Source organism: Chrysoperla carnea, chromosome 5, assembly GCF_905475395.1.
Source record: "Chrysoperla carnea chromosome 5, inChrCarn1.1, whole genome shotgun sequence".
In the NCBI taxonomy this organism is placed as follows: Eukaryota; Metazoa; Arthropoda; class Insecta; order Neuroptera; family Chrysopidae; genus Chrysoperla; species Chrysoperla carnea.
In genome coordinates this window covers 51318173-51338480 of record NC_058341.1, presented here as the reverse complement: position 1 = coordinate 51338480, position 20308 = coordinate 51318173, and the positions used below count along the sequence as shown (strand labels likewise).

At 29.2% G+C, this 20308-nt stretch overlaps 1 protein-coding gene across 3 annotated transcripts in view; it reads left to right on the top strand.

Annotated features, from left to right (window-relative positions):
- The window catches only part of LOC123300471 (synaptotagmin-7), a 979245-nt gene that overhangs the window by 366335 nt on the left and 592602 nt on the right, over positions 1–20308 (top strand). For all 3 annotated transcript variants that reach the window (XM_044883050.1, XM_044883051.1, XM_044883049.1), the window contains exon 2: positions 7462–7739. In XM_044883050.1, the coding sequence (XP_044738985.1) occupies positions 7468–7739 (272 nt within the window). In that variant the 5' untranslated portion in view covers positions 7462–7467. The remainder of the gene's footprint in view (positions 1–7461; positions 7740–20308) is intronic.

The window sequence follows — 20308 nt, the reverse complement described above, 5'->3', positions numbered from 1 at the left end:
TGGATTGATTATTAAAAAATTTTTCGTACAGTAATATTTTTTTTATTTTTTATATGAACTTTGATGTCTTAACGAAAAACGTTTTTGAGGGACTTTATAAAGAGGTCTTTTTACCAATTTCCCAGACCCTACTTTCCCTCCTGAACTTAGAAAAACGAAAAAATATCAGGCTATTAGGAATACAAATAGATTCAATTGTATCAAATTTAATAATGATTGCATTTTTTTCACGGAATAAAAAATTAAAAACAAAAAAAAATTGCCTTTTTTTACGTTTTACTCGAAAATGTTGAGGTTATGTTAAAAAATGATTTTTTAACTGCCTAAAACTTTTATTTTTAACTTTTTTTGATAGGACGAGCCATCCCTTTAAACCCCACCCCTCTCACTGGCAAACATTTAGCTGTTTGATTTTTTTACTCGACATTTGTGGCTTCTTTTTCGACCTTTTCCTGCTCAGTTTGTGCTGTAACGAATTATATTCTAAATTGACTAGCTCTTCATTTAGTATGCATAATCAATAATCCTACAGATACAAGCAGGTTTGAATCACATTCAGTGTGCTTTTAGCAATACATTATTATTTATTACAATTTTCATATGATAAATAAGTTGTTATTTGTTTTCATATTATAAATACCAGACGTTTAAGGCTATGACTTTGAAATAAAAATGAAAATTACCCATTTACATCACTTCACATCTTAATATTATCAAAACAGATTATTATCTTACGCACGATTAAAAATTTTTCCACAGTGAAGAATCCACTAATTTGATTTTTTTTTTGTGCTATTAATAATATTAATTATAATTTTGTAATAATAATTTTTTATTTCCATCGGATTTGGTATCCCTATAAATACTCGTTAGGAGTTTAGTTTCAATATTAAATCATTTTGTACAGTGTTGAAGTATTCTTCTTATTAGAAATCTTATAAAACTATTTTCGACATGAATTTCTGGGTATTATTTAGTATTGTTGTGGTTGCTTTAATGCAATTCGCTGTAAGTATTCTTTTCTTTATTGATTAATTCTAACCTTATTACAAATATTGATATCAGATTTATTTTTCAATGAATTAAATAAATTACTTCGAATTTTTCTCCGTGTATATATATTCTACGATAATTTTATGTTCTTATTTATTATATTCTCAATCAGATCCTGCCGTGCTGCTTGTATTTTTTTTAATATTTTTTTTTTAATAATACTCAAGTTTTCAATTAATAATTTTAAATGTCGACGGATTACGTAGACTGGCAAGAATGTTTTTAAAATCTAACGATCATACTATATTAATTCTCTTTACCATTTCTACTCAGAGTATTAAATCCGAATTCACTTATAAATTCACTAATAATTTAAATAATACTGCATAAGTAGCGATAATGTCCGAGATTTGAACAGTGTTTCAAAAACAGTTGCTACACGAAGAAATAGCGAATGCTCTAAAATTGTGATAAATGCTTAAAATCTTACTAAAATTGTATGCAAATGAAATGGAAAATGTGTTTGCAATATAATTTTCCTAGAAAGCTGTTATTTTATAACAAATAAAAATTATTTATTGTTGAATGTCTCTATAGATTGTTTTTTAATTTTATGTTTTTTATTTTTTATTTTTGTTTCTTTTGAAATGCTGTTATTAAATACGAATTATCAAATAATTTAATTTCGATTTTTTTTTACAGAACGTAGCAATGGCTCTACCACAAGAGATGCCACAAATGCCACAAGGTATGCCAATGCCTCAAATGCCTCAAATTCCAGGTATGCCAAATCCTCAAGGTTGATGGCTCCTGGTTTGCGATTGTTGCATAGAATTTATGGTTATTACAATTGGAATGGACTTTGGATTTTGAATTAACGGATATTTTCTTTTTTTTCCAATAATTTTTTTTTTTTTTTAATGTTATAAGCAAAATTTATGAAGTGTACACTAATGTTTTGGATTAAAATTTATATTTACTAATAATGCGTTTTAAAATCTTAGCAACTAGTCACCAATTTTCCCTAGAAATTATTATTTCAATACCTTGATTCTTGCTGACCACACAACGCAAAGATAAGCGAATTATTGATGAACCAAAATTATAAATAAGGAAAATTAACAAAATATTTTTTGAAACCTGTTTGCTTCAAAAATATTTATTTGACATATCCGCCGTAGGTGATTTGAATCGCTTAACGAATTATACGATTGTGTATTCCATTTCCGAGGCTATGATCTAATAAACTCCTGTAAATTATAAATATTTGTTTTTCAAGTAATGAAAAATCTGAAGGGCAAATAGGGTGCGATCCGTCACAAGATGGTATTTCAACAATTAACGCAGTCAATTGTTCGTTTTCACTTGTTTTTCTAAATATACTAAATAAAACTAAGAACCCAATGTGAGCTATTTAACTTGTGATTTCAGTCGCTGGTTACTATGTTCGCGGAAGTTACTATCTCAGAAACTTATTTAATTTACGATTTAGTTTTGACTTTGGAATTATATACAGGATGTTTTTTTGTTGGCTATATTTCGAAAATATTAACATTAATTCAACTGTTCACTCTTGACATCGAAGAGACAGTAAGTATGTTCACAAATTGGAAAAGTTCGACAGGAATATTAATAGTGGTTTAAAAAATGTAGACCATTTCTAACAGATAATAAGGGAAACGGTTCAAGAAATTACTCCCGAGATATGTGGGTGTGTAATTAAACAATTTTCTAAAGAACAATAATGTCTACGAGTCTTTTATAATTAAACTAGAACCACTCTTCCCAAATTTTGTGATATGAAATAATTTACAAAATTAGTAAGATATTAAATCTTTGGCGAATGATTCTTTTGGCATTCTCCCAAATATACAAATCAGTATATATAAATCAGTATATAAAAATCAGTATATTGTATTGATTAGCCGGGCGTGTAATAATTTTATTAAATTTTGTTTCAATAACAAGACGAAATATTATCGTTAAAGCCTAACACTTTAATTTTTTTGAAATATACTTCAGTTAAAATTTGTCTGGCCTCGATGCATGACGTTATTATCAATAGCCAGTATACTGGTATATATTTTAGTAAACGCCTTTCATCGTGCACATAATGGAATATTATCATTCACTTAATTTACATTTTCACCCACATATTTATCCCATATTTTCGGGAGTACAAATGTAGGAATGGTTTACCTACTCATGTTCAAATTAACTTTATACGAAAACTATTCTAATATTATTTCAAACCCTTTCAAAAACATGATATCCATCCATTCACTAAATGTAATAGATTTTATCAATGGAAAACTTTGATTTACATGTTTTTACAAAATAATATAAATACTGTAGTACCTGTCTAGTATTTTCTTAAATGTCTCCTGTAAGATGTATTATGTAATACCTTTTATTAAGATAAATAACATTCTATGTCAGGAACGTTAAAATTTTGATTCAGATAAATCGTAAAAAATTAGAACAAGAGACAACCATATAGACATCACCAGTAAATTTTTCCATGTACCAAAACCACGTCGAATCGATTGTAGTGGTCAAAAAAAATATTCCTATAATCAAATATTTACATTTAAAAACTTTGAATCGTGCGGTAGAAATCATGACGTCATCTGTTATCACAATTCATAGCAAGAGTTTATACAACGGCAGGGCCCAAAACTTGTGATATGCTGAATGAGAGAGAAGATTGCCAGTGAGTTCCCTTCTGTCCTTGTCTAATATATATGTCATTGGCTTCATATTGTTTACATTATTGCAATTAAGTAAATGGAATATTATTTAGGTACTACATTAGAAGTTATTCAAAAAGTAGCGTCAAAAGAACCTTTATTTACATACGAAACAAACAAAACAGTTTTTTCAATAGAATTAACTAAAAGTTTTATTGAGTTTAATTATTATTTAAATTTAAGTGCACTTTCATCTACCAATTTTTCAATCACAATGTTTCTGAAAAACCAAATTATGTACTTAGTACATTGTGTACTTAGTATAAACTGCGGTCACATATTGGAGAATATGCATATTAAACACTTTTTCATTTTTCAGAAACAATAATATAAAACTGTATATAACCTCTTTGTACAAAACAAATATAATAGCAGACACAAAATCTCTATGCATCATATGATTATGACATATGACTGTGACAGGGACACATGGGACTCACTGGCAGTCTTCTCTCTCATTCATCATATCTCATCCGTTTACAAGCTACAGGATCTCTCGCGTTCTCTATGTAAATGAACTCTTTGGATTCAAAACCATTCATAAAAGATGTTTATTTTGCAATAATTTAAACTTTAACATTAAATCTTTAATTAAATGAACGATAAAAAAACGGTTTTGATAGCTTATATTAAAACTTTAACTAATTTTTATGAAGAAAAAACAACGGAAAAAAATTTTTTTGGAAGTGTCTATTATGGGTGTTCTACCAAAAGCTAGGTTTTTTGATAGTTTTCCTACTGCGATTGTTGATATATAGATGCAATCCAATGTAGCATGATCAGTTAAGTTAATCGTTAGGTGTTAGGAAGGTATGTCAACCTTTTGAATAATCAAAAATAAGCTAGAATAGAGCAAAAATTCTAAGGTGGATCTTTATACATAGAAAAAAAAACTTTCTAAAAATGTGTGATGGACTTGTCATTTTTATTTATTAAATAATACTTAAAGTTTAAAATTACAGTGAGGCAAAAAATAAATTGATTAATCGGTAAATAGTTTCTTATGGCTTTAATTAATTTTTGTGAATCAGTTTAATAATGTATAATTAGTGGATAACAATTGAAAACAAACTATTGACTGAGTTAATTGTTAAAATACCATGGGTAAAAAATGTTGATTACGCAAAAGTTTCTTTTTTAACGTCATGTAAGTACGGAAAGATAGCCACTCTTAGAGAACCACATATACATTCATGTCATACATAGTTGATATTTCTATATAATACATATAATACAATTTGCGCCCCCGCGGGTAAACAGTGATGTTTAAGAACATATTTATGTTTCAAGTTGTTTATTTTTATATAAATTTATTTTAGTTTTTACATTTTAACTTTTGTTCTATCTCTAAGGATTTACAAGATGGGTCCTACGAGCCCAAGATCCGATTGACCTGTGTTTCTCATTTACGAACTCAAACTCACTATTTACATCCTAGGCATGCTATAAAACTTTCAGCCTGATATCTCTTTTCGTTTTTTAATTGTCGTGGTAACAGACGGACAGACGCACAACCGGAAATTGACCCTTTTTTTGTGAACACATATACCAAAATGTTGTTCATAGCATCAATATTTCTAAGCGTTACCAACTTGGGACAAAACTTGATATATATTACATTGACTTATATGCTGATCATTTAAAAACTCAAACTCACTTTTTACGTCTGGGACAGGCTATAATAATTTGAGCTTGATACCGGAAATAGATTTTATGAACACATGTACCAAAATTTTGCCCGTAGCATCAATATTTTTAAGCGTTATAGACTTGGAACTAAACTTATTATACCTTGATATATTTCATATATACATGGTATAAAAATAGTATTATTCAAACATATTTTTCATTCAAATTTCTTAAATTACATATATTTATATTTTATTTATGTTCTTCAAAAGGTTTCAATCTTTATTAAATTGTGTTTTTGTACTTTATCAAACAATAGCAAAAGTATTTTCCAATTTAATTAATTTTATTCTACTCGATATACGCTTGAAATCCCTTTTCTATACAACCTGATTAATTTTATATACTACAATATACAGAGAATCAAAAAAATCGCAGTGAGCCAGACAGTACCGTATTCCAGGGCATCGATTAAAGAAAAAGCTCCAAAGCTCCGAGATGTTGTCCGTCGTATAAGATTTCAACCAATGCTCAGAAATTACGCATCCAATAATCAATAAGATCTAATCTCTTCTTGTATTGAAACTACACGTGCCATCGTTAAACGAATCCAATTTTTTTTTTCTCTGCCAAAATTAGTAGAAAATGATTATTATCAAAATCGGACAACAAATAAGTTTCCCTGCTTTTGACAATTTTGAATTCTCGCAACCTTTTTAGAGATATTTTAAAAGAAAGCCGTTGATTTAGTTAAAGGAATGAAACGCAATAGACACTACGGACATTATTTATTTTGCAGTTTAAAAGACTTTTGAAACACTCGGTATATAATATCACGTTCATGCTACATATTATAGTATAAGGTAAATTAAAATAATGTAAATATTTAAACAATGTAAAAAGGACTGATTAAAGACCTTTCAAATTCACATTTAGTAATTTGAAGTAGTTGTAAATATTCAATTAAAATTATTGTTTAGTTTAGAATCGCATACGAATATCGATCTCAATTAACAAATCCCAATTGTTTACACAAAATACATCTGAATGTCACATCTATAAAATTATTTTCAAACTAGATGTGCCTTCAGCATGCTGGCATAGAAAAACCTATAGTCATATCAGTCAATTAAAGACAAAAATTCGAAAAGCCTTCACTTGCCTCGTTTTGGGGATAACCGTGCACCCTTACGGGATAAGCAATTGCATTCCTTAGTGAAGCACACAAACAATAACAAAACATACTTTTTTTACTCTTAATATTTATTTGGAATGTTCTTATTGTTAATTTACTCGGATTAAAACTAATTTTACTTAATCAAAGTTATTGAGCTTAGTCTTACAGAAATAAGCCCCACAAAAACTCCCCCCATTCTATCGGTATATGAATTTTCATCAAAATCGTTAGAGCTGATCCTGAGATAGATATCTAAATATATCAATCTATATCAGAATTTCTCGTTTAAATATATAAGATAAAGGAAGTATAAAAGACTTTTACTGGAAATCAATTAAGCCATTGTGCATTTTTTTATAAAATTTTGCTCATGAAACTAAGTGTACATACTTTTGCGCCTACCAACCAGCGAGCACTTTACCCAGAGAACCAAAATACAAATTATGGTTCATACTGGTTCAGACGAAAAACGTATAACCTCAATATTATTTCTCCCATATCTTCAAAAATAAGTTTATAATCAAAGAAAACACGACTTACCAGTATCGGATCCAAAACGTGGACGTGACAGGATTTGCCAAAATGAAAAAATTTACCAGAGAAACAAGTAAATTTAGTCTATTGAGTATAAAATGTTAATAAAACGTCATACGGCACACTATCATGTCAAAAATAACTTGCTACGTGCCACCAGCGTTTTTGCTTCAGTCAAATGTTCTTTTGTATCACACTTCGTTCCGGAGATATAAAAAAAACCTTATTTTCTAAAAACTTCATGAAAAAACGTTTTAAGCTTAAGAATTATGCTTCTGGAGAAATGTCACGATTTCCGAAATTCTCATTATTCAGAAAATCCCCTTTCTTCAAAATTGTATACAAAAATCATTAACATTGATTTATTTTTTGTTTCAGTTAATCATGCAGAAACGTGATATAATATTAACAGCTGTATTTAGTACACTGGCAGCGTTAGTTATATTTGCAACTGGTCTATTCGTTTGCTACTGGTGTCATAAAAGGAAACGTAAGCGGGATTCCGTTGATTTAGATGTTTGTGATGGTGGTAGTAATTCACCAACGGTAACATTACCAGCAACATCGAGTAGTGCTGGACATGTTGAAGAGAAGAAGAGTCGAATAAATGGTTTTCTTAATTTAAAAACACCTTTAATTAGCACAAAAACACTTGGGTAAGCAATCTTTCAAATTTATATTAAACAGAATGGTCCGCTAAACATGAAACACATATAAGGATGAAAAAAATTTTTCTAGAAAACTCATTTTATACATGCTCAAACATATGTCATATCGTCAATGTACACAAATTATATATTTTTTAAATTCAACATTTTTGAAAAATCGAAAATATTCCACAAAACTAAATCGAATTTTATTCATGTATGTCCGTTTCACGAAATTAAATCGAATTCTATTTTTGTATTTATGTCAATTCGTTCTTATATCTGTGTAGTTAAATGAAAATGAAATATTTTACGTTTTAGGATTGGGACAATTAAAAAATTATCCCTATTAGATTTTGGAGTAGTATTAATAATTTGAAAATTTTCACTTTACATTTTCGACCATTTTAAGAAACAGTATTTGCTTTTCGAATCGACTCCTCCTGATTTTAAATCGATCATCGACAAAACAGCGAATCATTCGTAAAATAATAATACTTCAAAAATTTCAAATTAGATAATCATTTATCTCGTAGCGCAATATTTTATATTTTTCACAAATATATTCAGGAATGCTTTATACTTTCAAGGTTTATGATTCGTTGAACCACTTTGTAATTTTTAGAAAATTGTTTTCTTAGAAATTCTATTAAAACTGATTGTGACATATATGACTTGTCACCTGTAATTTTTATATTAATGAATTTTAAATGTAAAACACTTGATTTCCTTAAGGAATATTTTTCATATTCCGTGGGAAGAATATATTTGCAAATTCAGCTTTTCTTATTGCCTATGTAGAAAAAACTTTAGTTTATCTCATTAAATACCCACGTGGAATGTGGGTTGTTGCTTTTTATGAAATTAGTAGATTTTTTTAAAATTTTTTATTTTTTTTTTTATCTTGTATATTTTTTTTTTAGATTTTTATACAAACATATTTCAGAGTTTTCGGTTTTTTTACTATAATCAGTAAGTGCCATTTTTTATTAATATAACAGGAATTTTACAAAGGTTAAAAATGAAGAAAAACTATTTTACTGCTACTTTGGTGGGCTGATATTTTACTCAAATCGGGTAAATGTTTCGCAACTCACAAACTGTGTATTAAATTATCACGTATCTGTAGGGTGTTATCTTGTAAGCCACTTAACGAGCGGAAACATATTTTCAAAATCCATATACCACGCAACAAAATGTGCTCCCAATTTAGGCAGCAATATGCTACCAATTTAGATTGAATTCCGTTGTGAAATTATATTGTAGGTTTTTTCGGAAAGTCCAAAATGATTTAATTAAATCGATTTTAAATTTACATAATTCAATAGTTGTTTCACATAAGCTCTTTCCTGCTCTTTTTGAGCGTCGGTGTTACATCAAAACCACAGCTCACGGGTAAATACTGGTGTCTAAGAAAAAATGTTTCAAATAAAAGTTGTTTATTTAATTATTAGAAACATTTTTTACTTTTAAACTTTTGATCTATCTCTAACGATTTAAAAGATACTAAATTGAACTTTACAAGCGCAAACTAACTTTATACGTCCTAAGCACACTATATTATTATTTCTGAGTTTATGTAGTAACACAATACCACCGTTCAATATCTTATTGAAATGTGATTCGATAAGGTTATTTACTTTTTATTAAAATTATATTTATATATTTTGATAATCATCTCGCAAAGTACGCTTCAGATCCCAAATGGTATATTACTTTTTCCTTCTCTTTTATGAGCTTTTTCTGTAGCAATCGTTCTGCATTCAATTGAATTTATTATTATCAAATATTTTTTTTTTAATCGAAAAATCAAGAGCACAAAAATAGGGGTAAACTTTGTAATTTATGCTATAATAAACAGAATCCCACTTCGATCATACAAATTCATTCACTATTACGGAAATCGGAGGTCAAAACTCCCAGATACTCAATTAGGTAATTTTTTTAATTTTCAATTTTTTCAATTTAAGTGATGACAAATGTTAACTAATAATGACAAATTTATTTAATTAACCTTTATTTTCTCATTTTAGAGGCGTAGAAAAAGTTTTGTACGACATAAGTGTGGTAACGCATTACTAACGTACTTCTGCGATTGTCCAACTCGCGCTACGCACTCATTGTACAAATTCCGCATGCTTACGTTAATAATGCTTTTATCCCACTTGTATCGTACTAACTATTAAGTATATACTCTAATTGCTACGCAACAATCTTGCTTTAGCAGTATAACTATGTTATTACCAAAAACAGACATCGGAATAACATACGTTTTGTTTTTATGCCGTGGGTAATAAATGTATAAAATATTTAACTCCCAGCTTTAGCGTTAGATATGTTTGTTCCCTAAATGTCTAGTGACCTGAAATAAATCCTTGATACCTACATAATTATTCATATAATATCAATATTTTTACACGTGAAAAGCTTTTTTGTTATTAACTGTTAAAACGAAAATTGGTACGTAATTAGACGCAGGAAATTTAATTAACTTTCATAAAAGTATGTATAGGTACTTCATTTTACTCTTGAAAAAACCAATATTTTTAATAAAAATGAAATGCTTGGAATAGGTATAAATTGTTTTAAATGTGTACGGTTTTGTTAAAAACTGGATTCAACAATTTTTATGTATACAAAAATTTGAAAACCGCCGTAAAATCCCAATATAAACAGTGAAATAAGTGGTCACGCTTCCCCATTAAGTATTCCGCTATCGGAGATCTATTTTATTGTTTATCTATTTTATTGCAAAATATTAGTTGTTTTGCAAAACATTTAAAATTGTCATGTAAATAATAATTAATTTTAATATATGACCTGTAAAGTCCAACCTCGCGTCCATGTTCGTGCAGAATGGCAAAATTCATGGAATGTTATTTCCTGTGAATTGGAGCCAAGGCCAGTGACGACCAACTTGGGGTTCAAACACATCCAATAAATAATTATAGAATAACTGTTTCCTATTGTGATGTTTTTAATTATTACTTCTCACGCGCGACAGAAGTATAACCTATCACGCGCGTAAATAAGTAGACACACACGGCCGTAAATTTGACTCGGCCGAGGTGAGATCTTTGAAACAATTCGCCTCGCCTCGGTTTTGGAACAATTTACGTCTCTCCTCGGATAGCAAGGAGGACTAAAATTTTTACCTAGGTCCTCGATTACGAGGCACGAGGCGGGACTGGGCTACCTCACGGTCTCAGTGGAACACTAATGGATTTCCATAACTATTAATTTAGATCCTGATATATTTATCTTTATTACTAATCAATATCAATAAGAATACTAGGTGTACCAGTGAACTTTACTTGGCCTACAAGTTATTTGATTACAACTTTTGAACTTTTGATGTGCTATTATTACTCTTAATTAACCTCGTCTAATTGAACGACCTCGGAGCCCGATGCGTTCGTTTGCAGCAACAAATATTTACCTGCCATCACTCGCACCCAACATTCGATAATCTTTAGTCGGGTGATGAGTTTAGTAGAGAAATAATCTTGTAAATTAAATTTATTAATTTTACAATATTTACATACTACAAGTTTTTTAATTTACTTCGAGCTCGACCTATATTAAAGCGAAAGTACACGAATAGGCCCGGAAATTTAAAAGTTTTTTTCTTTCACTTTTACACTCGCGATGAGAGAAAATCTGGCAATTTCTGAAGAAATTGAAAAAAAAACAAAACATTTTTAAACGTTGAAAAATCTATACCTTCTGAAAAATATAAAAGTCATTTTTATTCTAAATCTAGCGGGAGCAAAATGTCCATAATGCGAGTACTGGCGGGTTAATAGCTTTACTATGCTTAGCTCCGCTTAGCTGGCCCGCTAAACACAAACTTTACTTCAATCTCTTAGTCAATTATATGTTCTTCGGCTGCGGAGCTCCCTTCACAGCCATACCATGCTTGACCCAGCTTAGTCTGCCAGCTGAACACATTCTTTTCGTCCATCTCTTGCTCTATTAGATATCCTCAGGCCTAATTTGGGCCGTGGACTCCGAAGCCCGCAATTCTCCTTAAAATTTACCAATATTTGCAAACATTTCAGCAAAATGCATGAATCCAACAAATCATAGATCATTAAAATGGATCCAGCTGTTCTTGAGTTATACATGGTTTAACTAACCCGACTTTATTTTATACATTAATAAGTTATGGAAAGCTATTGCCATCATCTACGAAAATATATTTTAAAAACATATTCAATTGTTTTTCTTTTCATATTCTGGGAAGTTTTTGGTGTGGACCAAAAGGGTCATACTCGCATAGACGCCTTATTTTAAATATTTTTGTACAACTTAAAATGCTGTAATACGTTTCTTTGTAAAATTTAAATGTAAACATGCTTTTCATATTCGTAATTATTTATTTTATTTTAAAAGAAAATTTAATAAACATTTTATTTTAAAAGTTGATTAAACACGAAATTTACCTTGGCACCAACCTGCAAATGTTAATAAATACTAAAACGTAATGATAAAACGAATTTTTACAACTCGAAATATCATGCTGTAAAACCCTTGGGATTATTCAAAGTTTATTTATATTATAGAATGCTGTTTCATGATTGAAAAACATGAAAATAACTTTTTTTAAAATTTTAATATTCGTAAATGTCCGTCTGAAGTCCATCAGTAAAAGAGTGAAAATTAAATGGAAAAATGTAATTTGTTTATATATTTTGTGTTACATTAAAACAATTTTATTGCATGACCTTTTTACACACTTAATCAACCTTTGTTTTTTTTATGTAAATGCCTTTTTTGACATTGACTTTTAATATCATTCTATTTTAGATTTGTTTATTTAACGACCATTAAAAGAAATTAAAATTCACATTCTGTAAATGTTTTAATAAACTGGTGTGTAAAATATTATTATTACAATCTGGTTCGAAAAAATTGAATTCATACGAACAGAAGAAAAAGTAGAACAATCCCATTGTAATTTTTTGGAAGATATCTAAATAAATATCTCATCCAATCGTTAATTGATTTACAGTTTTTTTTCTGCCAAAATTACCATATATTCTTACGAATGTTTTTGACAATCTTTTTGTATCATACATAAATTTCAAAATAACTCCAAACTTCAATAATATGTAATCAGTGTTAAATTTGAATGTTGGGCAAATGCAATTATAGTAAACTAACCTCAAATTAAAAAAAACTTAATTTTGCTTTTAATTCGGACTTATATGGTTTGTTTTTAATGGAATTATTCGACGGAATTTTTTACGCTAATGAAGAATTGTATGTACTAGATTAACTCATGCGAAATTCCGCTCTCGTGGTTACCGTAACCCATGGCTACCGTGTGCTCGAGACTAAAAACAACAACAAATTTCGTAGAAAAGTGGTGAAAAAATTAAAAGTTATTAAATTAACATTAGGAGAACATGTTTTAAAAATAGTTTCATTTGAAATAACTTTACAATTAAAAATAAAAAACTTTTACATTCGAATCATGTTTGCCTAATACACTCAAAATCATCGGGTATACCAAGATAAATGCGTAATAAAAATATTATTTTGCGTAATAAACAAATAAATTTTGATTATTTGTATTTTTATTATCTCAATTTTTTTCAAATGAAATTGAAAAAAATCGTAAAAATATGATTTGAAAAAATTTGAGATTATTTTTGATATTACCTTAATAATACTAAAATTAGTAAAATTGGATCAATTTGACGATTTATCGAGATATCGACTGAAATCTCATACGAGGAGTTATTTTATTATATTGTTTTTCGTATCGAGTCATATCAAATTTTGAAACAATTTTTGTGTGATTTCCTTGATTTTTTCAATCAATGAAATAAAAATAGATGCCTGTGGTAACATTAACGTTAATTTTTAATTGAAATAAAATTATTATAATATTTTAAATGAAAAAGTTTAAACATTTTGAGTTAAATTATTAATGCAATGTTGTATCTCTAACTAGAGTAATAGATACGGTTGGTACAATGGTACCTACCAACATTATTTAATATTCTATTTTCAAAACTATCCTAAAGCTATAATCTTTGTCTACTTGTTAATTATATTTTAATTATTAATTTTACATGTGGAATTAAATTGTAATTAAATTTAGTTTTGAATATAATAATAACATTAATAATAATTGTATTCAGTTGGAAACTTGTTTCTCTCCATTGGATACATTCAATTAATTATGCAGGTATTATAATTATATTTGTACAGATGCGACCAATAAAGTTACCAAATTTAGTATATTTATTATGTAAATACGTTTAGGAAGGTTGTTAAGGTTTGTTCTAATATTTGCTTTTTGTACTCGGTACCAGAACCAATTGAATGAAATCTTTCATAGTTCAACCACTTATTCGATGAAAGTGATTCCAAAAGTAAAAACCATAAGGATAAATAACTATTGCCAAGATTTGAATTCTAAAAATCTCACATTCTAGGATTTGATTAGCTCCCCAACGGACACTGTTTCTACTAAGGAAGGTTTAGTAAAATCTACGTAACCTTTCAGAAATACCCTTCGTATTGATGATAAAACTGGAAAAGGTTCACCTTTTGTTATCTATTTGGGAAGGGCGCTAAAAATCAACGAAAGTTATGCGAAATTATGACTGAAAATTAATTGAATTACTGTATAGAAATACGCGTCGTTATGTCTCGTCAAAATTGTCTCCAAATATATCGGGAATATCATTTTGCGCTGGTGATGTTTTCACTATGATCTGATCGAATGTGTCCCATTTTTCAAATGAACTGTAAAATAAAAACAAATGATTTGATATTGCTGGAATGTTGTTTTACGATCATATGATGGTGATATACTACGATTGAATCGAATCTGTCGCATTTTCGTAAAGTTAACAATTTTTTTCGTCTACTGGTAAATGTACGACCCTTGCATTACCTACTAAGACCTTCCAAACTTGTGATGATATAATGAAAACATTTACAACAGCTAAAAGCAATAAAAATAGCAATTTTTATTACTAGATTACCTAGATAACTTTTCCTTATAAGTAACTAAATATAATCAAATTTGAATGACCAGTCTGCCTTTAAAAGAGTTAAATCAAGTGTGAGAATTATGAAAATGGTTATAAACTTGTTCATTAGGTTCAGTGAACATATATTTACTGCTTTATTTCATAATGCAACACTAAAATTGGTCTATTTGTCGAAATTATTTATGACAATGTTTTCAAATCATATTCATAATTAAACTTGCCTGTATCACCATCTACAATTTGTTGGGTTAATTATAATAGTAGCTTAGTATCTTATATTGGTAATTATAAAACGTTCGAGAACATCTTGTAATCTTTTTCAAAGCAAATGAGCCGATCTTAAATGTTTCAGAACTTTTCCGGAAGTTTGTTCACTGAGAACCGTCAAATTTTGTTCTTTTCTCTTCCAAAAATTTTAAAAAGTTTCTCAATTATGGCCTTCCATAAATAACGTCGCGCGTTAAAGGATGGACAGCGGTTCAACGAAATGTTAACATGTATGATACGGGACAGCGAGGGTTCAAAAGGATTTTGATGCCACATGTAAAAAAACTCTTTTATACGTAAACAAACAACCTTAAAATTTTACTAACTCGATCTGTATTTATATATTCATTCGGTGCTAAGCCTTTAAAACTGCTTTTTTAATTTAAATAAATATTTCTTAATATAAAATCGAAAAATATGGGACATTATGCTAAGGAAGGCGTTTCATAAACTTTGACCACTCGTGACAAAAACGGGGGAGAGGGATAAAAAAATGGTCTGGCGCAATTTATGGAGTGCCCACAAGCTTTAAAATATTATAAAGCCCTGGAATATTCTATAAGAAATACATACTTCATCGCCTACCGGCACGTTATTATAAAATATTCGAATATATTTTGTGACTCATTAGAAACTGATATGTTGGATGGACGTACAGCATCTTCTCCCAAACAAACAACCCGGGTATTGTGAGAAGTCTGGTGTGAAACTTAACTCGATGTTTAAAAAATTTTTTTTAGTAATTGCGTATACATACTTCAACATATCTTTGATAATGGGATTATATTAAGCTAATGGTTTGGGTGTTGAGGGTAGAAGTGTGGAAAAGTAAAATAAAAAAAAGTATCACGAGTGCTTCAAACTTCCATAGGGGATATTAAGTTGATCTCATCGAAGCTCCCATACAAAAATACTGTCGATTTGGAGGTTACGAAACTTACGTTGTACCCATGGTTTGTTATAGATTGCATATAATTTAAACAACTGAATACACAGATATTATAACATATACGCTCTATTAACGCGGAAAACTTTCAAAATTTTACTTTGCAAGCCTTTCATTTTCTTTCGTCCCGCTTGAATCGTCAGATTTTCGAAATGTACACTTTTAAGCATGTTACTATCGCACCATATGTTTATCTGGACCCGCCACATAAAATCTTGTAGTTTTATTATTCAACATCCGGTATATTTACGTCTTTGACGCAATGCATCATTACCCGACCTCATGTGGAATCTATTCAAACTAAAAAACTTAAATATGGTTTGTATCTAGACTTTAAACTCCACTCTAGTGAAAACCAAGAAAATCAATACATACAAGCTTGATACCGCCATCTATTTTCCTCTAACACGAATATTCATTTTCTAACACAACTTTCACACCAGATGTATTTCAATCCAAGTTATGATCCACCTAGAATTGAAAATAGAACATATCCATCTAGAGTTGGAGTTTGTCTTTTCGAAGTAGAATTCTATTTAGTCTGATTTCCTTATGCTACGCCATCTGTACAGGAAAATCATCTACTATATATCATTCGGTGACCTAATTTGTATTCTATTTTTCGTCAATACATTCAAGTCATTAATATTTATTCAAAAAAAAGGTAAAAAGACATCTCTAGGTCATGTTTATTTGCAAATAGAAGAGGTATACCAAAAGAATGATGTTTAACATTATTCACGCGTATCTGACTTATTAACGTCTATGTATAAAGTAATAATATCAAGGAAATATTTTAATTTGAGTTTTCGTTGGACCTTAATCGCTCAAGGTTACTGATCCATAAACTATATTTTCCAGCCTCTAGGGATGGAGGGATATCCTGAAGAGATAAATAAACCGTGAGTTTAGCAGCATGATAAGCATAGGAGTTTTAAGATCGAGGAGCGGTGAGGCTTAACTTTTTCAGTTTTATCCAATCTTATAGAACATCACACTTAGAAATGCAGATCATTCGATTGCATCATTTAAAATCTCCATTTTAAATGATATAAACCCGAATAAGATAAATGTACCATATTACGGTTTGTTTAGGATAACACACTTTGAGGCTGATTATTACAATTAATACAAATATTTATTCCGTGCACGAATCACTTTTAGATACCACTTCAAAATATGTTAGTTTTCTCCTAAAATATACGCAATTATTAGACTTATATAGAGGTTTTACATAGAGGTTTTATCACAAATCGAAATTTTTTAATATTGGATTGCTTGTTTCAAAACTTATAGCAGTTTCTTCAATATAGCTGCCATACTCTTAAAAGAAATTAGAAAAAAGTATAATACCTGTCTCTTCAGTATAGCTACCATACTCTTAAAGGAAATTTACTAAAAATTAGATAAAACCTTTCATTTATACTTCAAATTCTATAATTATAATTTATTATAATAATAAATATTCTTTATACTTAAAAATTTTCGTACATAGCCCACAGAATACGTCAGCTTCGAAAATTTAACAGCGTGTTATCTTATTTTTTAAGATTTGAAATTCGTCACTGCATCAATATATAAACTTTTGTTGAAATACTTTTACCATTATACTCACGCTTTGTTCTCTTTTCGTTAACCATCGTTTCTTCAGTAAAAACAAACTTTTCAGCAAGATTATAAAACAAAAAACTAACTGTAATATCTTTGTAGAAGTTTTCATTTCATATTCAAGATAGAAAAGTTAAAGAAAGCATTGAAATTATGAATAATTTAAAATAATTTTTTCATTTTAATTAATGTACAAAAACTGACTAATTTTTACTTTTTAAAATGTAAACTTTTCCTTAATTACACAACAAAAGAATACTAATTAATATACATTGAATTTAATTTATTACATAAGTTAAAAAGTGGCGATAAAAGGATTTGTTTTTCAAAATAATTTTCATGTTTCAATCGAATATGAATATTTTATACAATTGTAGGTACCTTTTTTCGAACAATAAGAACGTTCATCAATAAAATCTATTTTTCTGAAATTGATAAACAATAATGAGTTTCAAGTAGCGTTTTGGTGTCAGATAATCTCTTTTTATGGTATTTTGAATGATTGAACTTTGAAACAAATTAAAGTCTATTGGGTAGGAAATTTTCGTCCTAGACCATACAAGTAATTTTCGTCACATACCGTTCATCACATTTGATTATTTATTAGTTATATTCCAAAAATAAACAGCTTAGTTGTTTAAAGATCGGTACCTCTTTTCTAGTTGTTACGGGAATCTAACTACTAGAAAACGAACGAACTTAAAACATAGCTAAAATCTCTCGATCAAATTTCTTATCGTGCCACAAATAGACACACAGATTCATAGATACGTTAGATAATAACACCCCTCTTTGTTAGTCAAAGGTTAATAAGAAACCTGAGTGGGTGATGAAAAACGACACATTTCTGTCTTGGGCATCAAGGATGCCAACTAGATTGGTTTATTTCATGGATTCGATTAATTTTTTCCTAATCATTTTAGCGATTTTCATTTTGGCGAAAGTGCAATTATTACACTTTATAAATTAAACATATAACAAAATTTATTATATTTAGTGATAGAATTAAAGAAAACATTACATTACATTAACTGATACTACTATCGTTTGGTTGAGGCTTTTTTTTTATAGCGCATTTAAAAAATCTAGTAACTTCTCAAATATTGGGAAGTTTCAAAATCTATTAACTTACCAAGTATTGGGAAGGTGGCAAAATTTTTGTTGGTGTATTGTGGTAAAATCAAGCGTGAATCTAGCCCTCAAAAAAGTGATGGGCACGGCACAGCACCCGAAAATTGGTCTAATGCAAATCGGAGTATGATCGATATAGTCATCCTACAAAGGATATGTTTACAAAATATATGACGCCCTGACCAAGATTTTGTACAGTGTATTCGTAAATGAATAAACCTGTAAAATCTTAGTTTGGTTGCTCACAAAAATTACAGTTAACACATCACAGTATCACATTTAGCCTCTGAACTACGGAACCAATTTTCAGGAAATTTTGACAACTCTAAATTAAATTAAACGTCAGTATACATTTTACATTAAATAATTTTATTAAGGTTGTTTACTTAAATAACAAATTCAAGCTTTCGTTTTTTTTCGCAAAAGCGTTGTTACTATCATCGATTTCCAGTTGTTTTGGAAAGCAAGCCCGAATAATATTTACTGCCCCATTGAGGCACGCAACCAATATTTTATCCTGTGAAGTGTAGAAAACGATCTCTCTACGGTAGCTACGCTGGCTGGAAGAGTTACGCTACTAATCTTGGTCACATGCTTCAATGAGATGAGCTACCAACTCTGATATGGCGGAATTATTTTCACATTCTGTTTCCATTTAGCAATTCAGTCGGATTTCATTTATAATACTTGATTCACCTGGATTTTTTATCGATTTTGTAATCTACATGCTTTGAATGGAATTTCTAAACAAACAAAAAATGTTCCCCCAAAAAATTATCAGATGGAGGTTTAGTATGACTTAAGGAACATCAGACTAGAACTATTGAAAGCGATTCATTGTTTTTTTTTTTTTTTTTTTTTTTTTTTTTATATGATAAAGTCTATTAAGGTGATAGGCATGCCCATTCCCATATGGCTGGATTCGCCACTGGGTAAAACATTAACCGTGTGTATATTTCCAAAAAAATATGATGAAAAACTAATTCTTTTATGGATTTTAATTGCGTTCCGTACTACGACATCCTTTACAAAGTCATACATTCAATTAGCATTCCCTCTTTATCTAAATCATAAGTATGCCATGTCACGAACAAACCTACATAATAATGATGCTTATTTTATTATTAATATTATTATTATTATAATTATTAATTTAGTGTCAACTGATTGCTATTCAAATGCATATTCAGTGCACTCACTAGTAAGTGTAATATATGAATGGGAGATAGTCCCAGATTTTACTAGACGCTCATTCCTCCGAGAATACCGAAACATTACGAAAAATTAGTTTTTTAAATTTTATATTGAAACTATTTGGGAGTCTAAACTTTTTTTATAGTACCTACGGCCTCATTTGCTAATTGAATTTTGGAGAACATAAAGTTTGAAACTAATCAAAGGGTTGAAACGATGCAATGCTTTTTTTCATGTTTCCAGTTATTTGGATTTATTAATTGCAGGCCTTATTCTGATGAATTTCGCCACTTGAATCTATTTTAGAAATCAGAAGTTAAAACATGAATTATATGAAAAAATTCAAACGATTTTGTCCATACTGATTCCTTAAGGTATAATCAGAATTAAAATTTTCGAATCAATGATGATATATAACA